Source organism: Pezoporus wallicus, unplaced genomic scaffold, assembly GCF_028554395.1.
Source record: "Pezoporus wallicus isolate ANWC-B61680 ecotype Strahan unplaced genomic scaffold, APGP_CSIRO_Pwel_v1 contig_2492, whole genome shotgun sequence".
Classification (NCBI taxonomy): Eukaryota; Metazoa; Chordata; class Aves; order Psittaciformes; family Psittacidae; genus Pezoporus; species Pezoporus wallicus.
The window spans coordinates 2797483-2810114 of NW_026637796.1; the positions used below are offsets into that span (position 1 = coordinate 2797483).

Here is a 12632-nt window from a genome sequence, read left to right on the forward strand (position 1 = left end):
AATCCATTTTGAGATCTATCTCACCACTTGCCTATACAAATCACAAATACGGGGATCTAGATCTTCCTGTGTGTACAAAATTAAAAGTTGGATGGGTGTATGGACTACTGCACCTCAATGGAGAAATTGGTCACTGGAGTCAGTCTATAAAGGGAAACTCATAATGTTCCCTTGTTTCCCTCTCTTTATTCTTTATACTTTTGCAGAACATGTTATATAACATCATCTTGAAAACCTTCTTTGCCCTCTATTCAACTGGTCTGAAATCGGTCTTTTGGTGATACATCAGCTGTTTGCATAATTTCTGTTTCCAAAGGAAATCAAGATAAGAAGAGCGAGAAAGACTAAAAGTACAGGTAACTTATAAAATCAATAAACTCCAATGTATGTGCTGCTTCTCCTTGGAGAGAGTACCAAAGAAAGAGGAACAAGACGATGAATGATAGCTACATTTAATTTGGAACTACAGAGGTCACTAAGTTAACTGTGGTGGTGAGTCCAAAGTAAGATCATCTGTATAGCAGCTCTCTTAAAGGCTACAGAGGCTGGAACATGAGTAAGCGTTCTTTACTGCCAGAAATGTTCCAGGATGCATGAAAACCCAAACAGAAAACCCCATACTTGTTATAAATAATAATAAAGTAATAAAGAAAACCTAACTCTGAGTTTTCTCTCCAGGTTCATAAATTGAATATATACATTGGAACAAAAACAGAAAAAGAAAACAACAGTAAAGAAAAAGGCCAGATATTTAAATTGCTCCTTCTATTAATAGTACGTCCTGTTTTCTTTTTGGCCACACTTGTTTCTCCAACTATTCTGCTGATCCAGCTGTAGGTTGTTAAGATTGTATCTTGCAGCTATTATGTCTCAGAGGAAATGCTTTGATAGGCAATTTTTGGTATTTTTTTTTTCCTATTTAATATGGGAAAGTTTTGTGGCTTTCAAAAACAAGTGAGACTATTTCCAGTCACAAAAAGATGCATCAAATCTGCAAAATCACTAGCTTCACAGAATGGCTTGAGGTTGATCCCTCACATGCCTTGCAGTATAGGGGAGCATTTAAAGTGTATTTACACAACATGCTCTGGAGATCACTTCATTCTGAAATACACTAAATTTAAGAGGCATCTATGCCCATACACAGCTTTCCCAACATCAGTCAAATTACATTGCAAGCATTACATTAACAAAACTTGTGTTATATGCTGTGTCCAGTTAATCAAAGTCTCTCTTTAAGATGCAATAAGGAGGTAAAGCTTGCAGAGCTCAAGCTGTGAAATTCAAGCTTTAATGAGCCAGAGACCATTATCTACAGACACAAGCTTCTCTGAGGTATTCTTGGCCTAAGCATGTGCTGTAGTACCTGGCTCAGTGAGAAGCATAAAATGTCACACCTGCACTTTCATGTGAAGCGATTTTTGTCTAGTCTGTGGTTCTTAAGCTTTACAGAATTTCAGGAGATAAATATGAGAACAGTGGATAACTATTGCTCAAGTGGCAAAAGTCACAGAGTGGAGCAGCATACATGTGGTCAAATTCAGTCTGGTATGAAGTACACTTTACAGAACTCAACTGAGGTCGTAAAAGAAATTTAATTCCTTCTGCTAGGCCAGGACTTTTCTAGTCCAGAGTTCTATATTGCAGCATGGCGAGATGAAACAGAAGCCTCACCTTTTCTTCAGAGCAATACTTGGTGATGCTTTTTTTTAAACCCAGAACTCATTAAAACAGTACAAACAAAAATAATTTCTCCTCCAGTTAGTTAATTTGACACAACTTTGAAACTACGTTACATACAAAGCTGAAAACTAAAAGCCTCAACAGCTGATGAGCTTGGCTTGACCAAAGAGTAGGTGGGAAAGTGCAAAGACAGCACAAAGCATCAGGGAAATTTTTCTGCTCAGTAGACAAAATGATCCACACTATCTCCACTGACAACATTCATGGAAGCAAATAAACACAGACTTTACCATCATATCGACTGGGAGAATCACATGCTTTCTGAGGGGTTGCCACTCGCAGGAATATCTGTTGCCTCCATGAATGCCGCCGTGTCCTTACAGGGCTGTCCTCACCAATGGCCTGCTGGCTGTGTTTAGATTCATAGTCACTAAAACAGTGAACACAGAATGGCTTGTGAGTAGTTTGCCTGAATCTGCTATCAACAGTGACACAGTCTTCAGTGAATGTAACAACAGTGACCATCAACTACAGAGTGCAGTGTGCTGTGCACATGCTGGGTCAAGCTCTTTATGTTAGCTAAGTGAAGCTTGCTTTGTGGCAGCAGATTTATACAAGGCTACAAACATCACACAGGTTCACCAAAAGGGCCTGGCAGCTCTTCTCTAGTTTTAATCAATTCTCAGCTTTCTTTGCAGCAAACCCAATGCATTAAAGACACACATATATATATATATATACACATATAATGTATTTTTACCACTCTATTTAAATGCCATCAAGAAAATCTAGTAATTATTCATAGGAGGCACAAAGAACTGTTGATACCTTTTATCAGCATATATCAAGGAGCTTTATAAACACCAACCAAACTTGCAACCTTCTGTGAACTGGGTATGTAATATCCACAACACAGACTTGGAGCAAAACTTTTGCCCTTTGTGTTCACAAGTCACCATTTGAAATAGACAACAACCTTTGGAATAATGTTTAGGAACCTTGTATGTTACTCATTTGGTGTAATCTACAAACTACATACAAAGCTTTGTATTCAGAATATTAAACAAAATAGTGAACAGCAATGCTGTTTCCCTATTAAAAATCCCATTAGTAACTTCCAGTTGTTACACCTTTAAACTATTCATTGCTTATTCCATCCTACTTAGGATGAACCATGTATATTCTCTTAACTGAAAACTGCTAGTACAATGCTTTGGCAGGAATAATCACTGAAGTGCATAAGTGGAAGTTGCAGGATCATTATAACATCAAAATGGCTAAGTTGTGCAACCATAATGGGAAAGGAGTCTGGTACAGCTCCATCCTTTTGACAGCAATCACATGCAGAATATGTGCAAGGGAACTGTTGCACAAATCACATTTTGCAAGTGCAAGAAGCATTTGAAATAGTTGAAAGAAACTTCTGAAAACAGTTTTACCTGCAGGCTTTAAGAGAGAACCCTACCTTGTGCTCCTAAAGTCAGAGGTGTTATTTTCATCTACAGGAGCCAGAAATTTTAAGAAATTTGGCACAGAAGAAGAAGAATGAAGCTTTTTCCTTAAGGCAGTACGGTAGGAGATGCTGAGAGTGCAGTTGGGAAAAGTATAGTTTAGAATAAAGAAGTATAAATCCACAGAATAAAAATAATAATACATACTTCTAAGTTTCAAACAAAGAGCACCTTAATCCTGAAGGCCTGAATATCAAGGAAACCAAAGCCAAAACTGAAACTGCTAATAATGTGCTACTTTGAAATACATATTTGTTTGAGCAAACTAAAATGTTCCAATATAAATAAATGTACTTCAAGTAAAGTTATTATTTTTGCTGTATTCTAAGATATTTAGTGCATGCTTAAGTAAATTCCTTTAATCTAATCAGAACTGATGCCAACTTTATCATTGCACATTTACTTAGATACCAGTTTCAATGACTAAGCTGGGGGGAAAAGGTTAGGAAAAGCTGACACTGATAAACATTGTAGTGGCAAATGAAAACTAAGACTTTGGCAAAAAACATTCTGTGAAGCGTTAACAGACAAGCTTGGAACTTTTAAGTTAAAAGTTGAGCCTTCTGACTGACCATTTAGGACTGTGGCTGTATTTATGCAACAGACAGGAGCACTAATCAAATTTCATCAGCAGTCTTCTGGCCAACATAATGTTGCTCTCTTTTAAAATAACAAACAAGAACAAACGAGGAATTAGAGATGTGTGCATGTCTACAGGGGTATGATATATGGCTCCTATGAATGGAGTGTTGGAATGGAAGGTTACAGGCTTTTTAGAAAAGACAGGCCTGGCAGGAGGAGAGGGGGAGTTGCTCTTTATGTTAGGGATAGGCTGGAGAGTATGGAACTCTGTCTGGGGACAGGTGAGCAGTCCACAGAGTCTGTGGGTCAGGGTTAAAGGGAATATAGCTATGGGAGACATTACTGTGGGGATCTGTTACAGACCGCCTGATCAAGGAGAACCTGCAGATGAAGCACTCCACAGACAGATAGGAAAAGCCTCACGCTCACAGCCCCTTGTTCTCATGGGTGACTTCAACCACCCTGACATCTGTTGGAAGGACGGTACGGCCCGGCACAAGCAATCCAGGAGGTTACTCAATTGTGTAGAAGACAACTTCCTTCTGCAAGTAACAGAGGAGCCAACAAGGAGAGGTGCCATGCTTGAGCTCGTGCTCACCAACAGGGAAGGGCTCGTTGGAAATGTGACTCTCCAGGGCAGCCTTGGTTGCAGTGATCATGAGATGCTCGAATTTGAGATCCTCAGGAGAGCAAGAAGAGCGTGCAGCAAGCTCACTGCCCTGGACTTCAAAAGAGCAGACTTTGGCCTCTTCAGGAACCTGCTTAGGAAGCTTCCATGGGATATAGCCCTAGAGGGCAGGGGGGCCCAAGACTCTTGGTTAATATTCAAGGATCACCTGCTACAAGCTCAGGAGTGTTGCATCCCAACCAGAAGGAAGTGCAGCAGGAGGGCCAGGAGACCTCCTTGGATGGATAAGGAACTGCTGAGAAAAATTCAAATGAAAAAAGAGGCTTATAAAAGGTGGAAGCAAGGACAGGCAGCCTGGGAAGAATACAGGGATGTTGTCTGGGAAGCCAGGGACCAGGTTAGGAAAGCTAAGGCCCAGTTAGAATTAAACTTGGCTAGGGGTATTAAGGATAACAGGAAGGGATTCTACAGGTACATAGCAAATAAAAATCAGACTAGGGAGAACGTAGGCCCCCTCAGGAAGCTCTCAGGAGAACTGGCTACACAGGATTTGGAGAAGGCTGAGGTTCTGAATGACTTCTTTGCCTCGGTTTTCACTGGCAAAGGCTCTGACTGCACCACCCAAGTCTTGGAAGGCAGATGCAGGGACTGTGAGAATGAAGACCTTGGGACCACTGTAGGAGAGGAACTGGTTCGAGACCATCTTAAAAATCTGAACGTGCACAAGTCCATGGGTCCTGATGAAATCCATCCTCGGGTCCTGAAGGAGCTGGTGAATGAAGTTGCCAAGATGCTGGCCATCATATTTGAAAAATCATGGCAGTCAGGTGAAGTGCCCAACAACCGAAAAAACAGAAATATAACCCCCATTTTCAAGAAGGGGAAAATGGATGACCTGGGGAATTACAGACCAGTCAGTCTCACCTCTGTGCCTGGCAAAACCTTGGAGCAGATTCTCCTGGAAGGCATGCTAGGGCACATGAAAATCAACAAGGTGCTTGGTGACAGCCAGCATGGCTTCACTAAGGGGAAATCCTGCCTGACCAATTTGGTGGTCTTCTATGATGGGGCTACAGAACTGATGGACAGGGGTAGAGCAGTTGATGTCATCTACCTGGACTTGTGCAAGGTGTTCGACACTGTCCCACATGACATCCTTGTCTCTAAATTGGAGACATCAATCTGATAGATGGACTACTCGGTGGATAAAGAACTGGCTGGATGGCCACACACAAAGTGTGGTCAATGGCTCAATGTCCATCTGGAGACCAGTAACGAGCGGTGTCCCTCAGGGATCGGTGTTGGGACTGGTCTTGTTTAACATCTTCGTCACTGACATGGACAGTGGGATTGAGTGTGCCCTCAGCAAGTTTGCCAATGACACCAAGCTGTGTGGTTCGGTTGATACCCTGGAGGGAAGGAATGCCATCCAGAGGGACCTTGACACGCTTGTGAGGTGGGCTGATGCCAACCTCATGAAGTTTAACCATGCCAAGTGCAAGGTCCTCCACCTGGGTCGGAGCAATCCCAGGCACAGCTACAGGTTGGGCAGAGAAGAGATTCAGAGCAGCCCTGCGGAGAAGGACTTGGGGGTGTTGATTGAGGAGGAAATGAACATGAGCCAGCAGTGTGCGCTTGCAGCCCAGAAAGCCAACCGTATCCTGGGCTGCATCAAAAGGAGTGTGACCAGCAGGTCGAAGGAGGTGATCCTGCCCCGCTACTCTGCTCTCGTGAGACCTCACCTGGAGTATTGTATGCAGTTCTGGTGTCCTCAACATAAAAAGGACATGGAAGTGTTGGAACAAGTCCAGAGAAGGGCCATGAGGATGATCAGGGGACTGGAGCACCTCCCATATGAAGACAGGCTGAGAAAGTTGGGGCTGTTCAGCCTGGGGAAGAGAAGGCTGTGTGGAGACCTCCTAGCAGCCTTCCAGTATCTGAAGGGGGGCTATAAGGATGCTGTGGAGGGACTCTTCATTAGGGACTGTAGTGATAGGACAAGGGGTAATGGGTTAAAACTTAAACAGGGGAAGTTTAGATTGGATATAAGGAGGAAATTCTTTCCTGTTCGGGTGGTGAGGCACTGGAATACGTTGCCCAGGGAGGTTGTGAATGCTCCATCCCTGGCAGTGTTCAAGACCAGGTTGGACGAGGCTTTGGGTGATATGGTTTAGTGTGAGGTGTCCCTGCCCATGACAGGGGGGTTGGAACTAGATGATCTTAAGGTCCTTTCCAACCCTAACTATTCTATGATTCTATGAACAAGCCCCCAGCATGCTCAGAGAATGCCAACAGATGGAAGTGAGAGCAATTCAGATAATGAACAGGCTTTGCAGGGAATTAAAAGATATAATATTATTTGGCTAATGATACTACAAGACCTTTTCTCAGAAGAGTTGCCCAAGGAAGTTGTGAATGCTCCATCCCTGGCAGTGTTCAAAGCCAGGTTGGACAGAGCCTTGGGTGACATGGTTTAGTGTGAGATGTCCCTGTTCATGGCAGGGGGGTCGGAACTAGATGATCTTAAGGTCCTTTCCAACCCTAACTATTCTATGATTCTATGTGAGTAGGAAAATTTACTCCTGAAAAACTAAGTTTAAAAAAGAACTGCTTCTGATAATCCACAAATTATGTATCTGGATGGCATTTAGCACTGTCTCCTGAAGATGTGAGGGGGATGGAGATCCCTGAGATAAGCACTATGAAGTGAAGCTGTTCTTTAGCAGATGGTATTGAGCATGAAGGAGATAAGGTTGTAGCACAGTGTGCCCTGCAAAGAGGTTTTGCTTAAAATCATATTGTAAATCCATCACAATTACACGGTAATTTCACTTACAGAATACAATCAACTTAGGTAGTTTGACTTTATTGACTTAAACTCATTAACCCATTTGATAATCCCTATAAATGTCCATTTTCAGTCTTGTTTCTTAAAGGTTTGATATGGTATACCCTTAAATGACAGGGAAAGGGAAGAAGTTGCTACTCTGCATGCAGAATCATTACCAAATCTACTTGGAAAAATCTGCTTTTGAGAGTTTAATCTTCAGGATTCAAGTAAGTCTTATTAAAATGAAGAGTAAAGTAAACTCATTTCCTACACCATACTTCTGAGGTGAAGCTAAATTAAAGAGATGCTAGTTCACAAATATACCTGAAGGAACTAGGGAAACAAGGTTCTCAATTCAGTATTTTCTCAGGGTCAGAAGAATCAACACTTTGGGAAAACAGGAAACCTTCACCTGAGAGAACAAAACCAAACAATAAATAGCAACAGCAATAAAAATTGTCTGCCAATGGTCAATGACTGTTAACAGCACTTCCAAGGACATTTGGTCTCATTAGCCTTTTGAGCTAAAATAAACAGTTTTAGCTCAAGGGATTTAAGAAAGAGTTGCATGCTTAAGATTTTCAGGGAGCTACTTGCTCCAGATTTTCAGGGAAATGATGGGTTAATGTCCTTTGCTCAACATTCTCTGTACGTAAAGAATTTCTAAGAAAGGAGACACAGAAAAGTATTATTTGATATTGCTCAAAGTAACCAAAACAAATACATAAGCTGGTTGTTGGGGTTTTTTGATTGGTTATTCTTGGGTTTGGGTTTTGGGGGAAGTGTTTTTCTGTTTGTGATTTTTGGTTGTGGGTTTTCTTTGTATCAGTTCTCCACAGTCCTACTTCTTGCCCCAGTTATTTAACTTTGCCAATATGTCCTTAATGTCAGGCACAAAAGAGTAGTAATATGTTTGTGTGTTATCATGAACAAAACAGAACAGAACAGAACCAAATGATTCAGGAAGGACAAAGTGAGCTGAATCACAGGTTCTTGGCAACTTATTCCTCACACAATTTAAGTAGTGCTGCTGTCTGCTGCATAACAAGTTTCTTTAGAGCCAGTTTTTCCAAAGCAAGTTATGTGTCCATGTGTCTGAAAGAATTTCATTTATTAAACAAAAAAATTACATGGGTAGCAGCTCTACATTCAGTAGTGGAGCAGTTAGCCCCCTCTCTCATAAAAACCTACGACCTTTGGTCTATATTAAATTATTTACACTATAGCTTCACATTTATGACATGGTACAACAAACACTTCCCCAGACTATGCTAGCTAGCTCACCTCTTTTGCGCAAAATGCCCACTTTGCTCTCCGCTTGAATTATGCCTTAGATATTTAAAGAAGTTGGGTGAAGAGGCCGAAGGATTAAGACGAGTTAGAGTAGGAGAACGTGCAAGTTGACCAGAAGAACTTTTAGATTCACCAACAGATGCGTTCAAACTGTATAGTGGGATTCCAACCAGTGATGGAGTTGAGGTAGCACAAAGAACAAAACAAAGAAAGAGAGGAAAAAGGGGGAAAAGGGAAGAAAAAAAAATAAAAAGGGAAATCACTTCTCTAATCTTTGAAAGAGACCTGGCATATACAAATGAGCCAGTTCCTATGTTTTTCATAGTTAATGCAGTAAGAGGCTGAACATTTTAACCGAATCAGCAAAGTCCCACATACACACTTACAGGCTTCAGCAAGGCATTTCAGCATATGACTGTATTTAAACTCCCCAAAACCTGTCACTGACACACCCCTTTCTTCTCCCTCATATGCACTTCCTCTTGGTTTCTATGATAAAGCCAGGCATATGATCAAGAGCTCTAATGGATGAGAAGTGAAATGCTACATGAAGAAGTGAATTCACTTACACTTTGGAAACAATTTAAGAATTGAGGTAAGCTGTTCAAAAACACTTATAAAATGTACAAGACTCGTTAGAAGTCTGTAATTCCAGTGATTTTTGAGAACTTTAAGTATACTTTTCTTCTAAGTTTTCCATTTCCTCTGGTTCTATACATTTGCTAGAAAGGAAAGCAGTGGTGATTTCTTTTTGCTTTATGTGAGGGAGCATGTACACTCTGTGTTACTAAAAATTACACGATCAAACCCAAATAAAAGTAACCAAGGAAATTAAAAATGTACTTAATTTCTAGCTGCATTCCTACAGTACAATAAGAATTGATTGAGCAAGCAGCTACAAACATCAGGGCAACTCTCAACAAACACTACAGGTCTTAAATTGCACTACAAAAAACTTCAAGTATTTTAGAATTAAAAAGGTTCAAAGAAGGGACAAAAAGGCAGCCCAGGTCATGTTTCATGTCAAATACTATAATTCTCCTTTTTTCACTGTCATCACCTATTGGAGGCATGTTTTTTTACTGCCCCACCTCCTGCAGAGAAAAAATGAGCTGGAATACATACAGATTTCCTACCGTCTAACTTGTGTAAACAAGCAACTTGGCAGCCAAACAGAAGCCTACAGACCGAGTGTTTCCATAGTAATTGGGAAAAGCCAGATACAGGGAGCAAAGAAAACTGCCATGAAGTTAAGAGGAGACTTTAGAGATGTGGAGGCAGACTTTTGAAGGAGGACAGTTTGAAGAATATTAGCATGAAGGCAAGCAGTAACTTGGTTTTATGACTAAAGTCTATATAGGCTTGTTGAAAAGTTAGACAGGAGCCTCACCTCCATCAAGAATTAGGTAATTTATGTCAGTTTTTGTGTTATTGTGAAGTCACACATGAATTCACCAATTAGTAAGGTTTTCAGGATCACAAATGCTACCAGAGTTTTCTCTACAGACAATAAGAAGTAGCATTTCTTTATGCTGCTTGCAGAGCTAAACAACCAACATTAAGGAATATTGCTTGAAAAAAATATAATAAAACCCCATAGGAGCAATCCTATGTTGTGCTTACACTTATACTGTGGAACTACATCTTATGTTTTCTCTCCCCTGAGGAGTACACAGGGCTAAAAGTGTTTTTAAAGAGAATACCTACAAACCTCCAGTGAGTGACACACTGCTGTGATATATTTCTTATCCATTAAGAGGACATATCTGGTATGCAATTATCATCCCAAAATATGTCCTCAACAAATAAAATCATAGCCTGCTTTTAGTAAGTCTTACTTTCTTTTGTGAGGAGTCTCTGTGCTCACTGAGTGATACCTCATAAGTTTCCTCTGGGGAACAGACGGTGATGTTTCAACAGGTACCAGAGATTCCTGGCTTTCTGTTGGCAAATGACTCAGCGTGTTTGCCCGCCTCCGAAAGCTTTGCTGAGGTAACTGCTCAATTGGGGAATCATCTGCATCGCTGGAGAGATCACCCACTGATCCGCTGGTCTTGACAGTGTTTTCTGTAGGAAGCGCAGGAAGTCTGTCTTTCTCCTTTTCACACAATGGTGCTTCCTAGCAGTGCAAGACTTAAGGTTATCAATCTTATCAAGAGTTATCAATCTTTGAGGTTGCAGTCTCATATCATTATTCACATCCCAGAGATCTGCTTTAAACTTGCATGTTTTATCATGATAGCCTAAAGAAAGAATCTTTGATGGTTTATGTCTTTGTCATTAATTATTTAGGTTAAAAATCACAGTCTCCATTTTACAGAGGAAAAGTTATTTTGAGAGTGCGTTTTACAGTATGTCAAATACAGCTCAAGAAATGGGGTCAGAACAGTACAGAAGAGTCAGATTTGGGTAACAGTGACAGCAATGAAAAGGGTGATGTTTCAGAGTACTATATAGATTGCACCCCATCTGAGAATATAACAGTCCTATGACCAGATGCCTGTTTCAGTCCAAAACCATGCATTTTTCTTCATTCACCACCTCATGTGTTTCTTGCAGAGCTGGCCGTTCTTTCAAAAACATAAGCAGTAAGAATAGATTCTTGACTGCCTGAAGTCAGGAGTCCATAGGTGATGAGGCACTAGAGAAAAATCAAAAGCTGTATCCAAACCTGCAGAGTACTAGGCTGTCCCCATGGAAGAAGACTGTCTTCTTCTATGCTGCTTGTTTATATTGTTTTATTTGGACTAAAAGCTTTCTGACTATGCAAAAAGGGGAAATTGCTTGACCTTTTATTTGAGTTTTATGTTTCTGATTAATGCAATGCTGCATTCACACTATGCACTTCCAGGGCTGAAACCAACCAGATTAGGATCAGCAGCATGGTAATTATTGCATTTATTTTACTGCACATTCTTGCAAGATTCAGATGATTTATATAATATTTTATTTCACATATATAGACTCACACAGTAAGATATATATAAAAAAAATATGTTTATTTATAGTAATATGGCTTTTCTATTTCAAATAGAGACCCAGTTGCACTGCTCTATTTTTATAGCATAGGGAACAGAATGAAAAGTCTGAAAGCAACTTGAAACTTCTGGAGAACAGAAACACAGATTTACTAAGAGTCCCATCATGCCAAACAGTACGGAAATCTCCAGTGAAGCTCTACAGATAACAGCATCTTACATGTCACCATTGTATTGACACGACTGCTATTTCTTAGCCTGAAAGTCTGTTACCAGAGTAAACCAGGAAATTAATTTGCTCAAGCTACCCCTCACAGGACTTGCACACATTCTGACAAATTCCATACATGAAAAATGATTTGGATGATAAATGAGCAAATTCTAAAAAATTTAAATACTGCTTCAAGCTGGAGGCCAGGAGAGTGTGAGGAAGGGATGACATGGGGTAAAGGGAAAGGCAGTCACTGATCCGAGTGGCTGCCTGCAATGAATGCAGCCCTGTCACCCTCAGAGGGACTTGGTACAGGAATAAAGATGGACCCTATGGATAAGCATGTGGCAAAAGGACTCTTGCAGGTAGGAAGAAAAGGATATACCTAACCTCCCTATTCTGTGATACTGTTTTTATCATATTGTTTGATTCCTCTAGGGTTTATTTCCTTTCACATACAATCAGTTAGCTTGCTTACTCCCAAAAAATAATCAAAACAAAATGCAAGATCTTAGAACAGAACAGTTATATGAGTGGTTGGTAACCACATTTCACATCTGACTAGTTGTTTCAGGGAATATTATCTGAAGTTTCCAAGTATATACATTCACCCCAGACTACTTACTTTACGTGTGCTGTTCAAGGAACTGGATATAGAACTGTCCAAATCCACAGCACCAGTACTGTCCAGTGGACCTCTGGCTTTACTGCCCTGCAGCAGGATTATGCATCAGCAGTTAGGATTATGATGTATAGGAATACCAAAAAAAGATTTGTGTAGCATAGTCAGGATCTTTAATTTTCAAAGACAGTATCCAATTAAATTTCCTGAAACGTCTAAGAACAACTTTTGCCCTTGTGAGAAACAAAGGCTTCATTCAGGACATTCTAAAGGATCTGGTGGAATTGAGGAATT

General features: G+C 40.5%; 2 protein-coding genes across 15 annotated transcripts in view; both read right to left on the bottom strand.

Moving 5' to 3' along the window:
* The window catches only part of CUNH4orf19 (chromosome unknown C4orf19 homolog), a 267441-nt gene that overhangs the window by 65702 nt on the left and 189107 nt on the right, over window positions 1-12632 (bottom strand). The window lies entirely within an intron of this gene.
* Window positions 1-12632, bottom strand: part of TBC1D1 (TBC1 domain family member 1) — a 92212-nt gene that overhangs the window by 28030 nt on the left and 51550 nt on the right. For 3 of the 8 annotated variants that reach the window (XM_057407608.1, XM_057407604.1, XM_057407611.1), the window contains exons 9-13: window positions 12342-12428; window positions 10366-10646; window positions 8519-8647; window positions 3149-3265; window positions 1974-2113 (exon numbers count right to left, since the gene is read on the bottom strand). In XM_057407608.1, coding sequence (XP_057263591.1) covers window positions 1974-2113; window positions 3149-3265; window positions 8519-8647; window positions 10366-10646; window positions 12342-12428 — 754 coding nt within the window. The remainder of the gene's footprint in view (window positions 1-1973; window positions 2114-3148; window positions 3266-8518; window positions 8648-10365; window positions 10647-12341; window positions 12429-12632) is intronic. The other 5 variants (XM_057407605.1, XM_057407607.1, XM_057407606.1 and 2 more) reach the window with 5 other exon arrangements.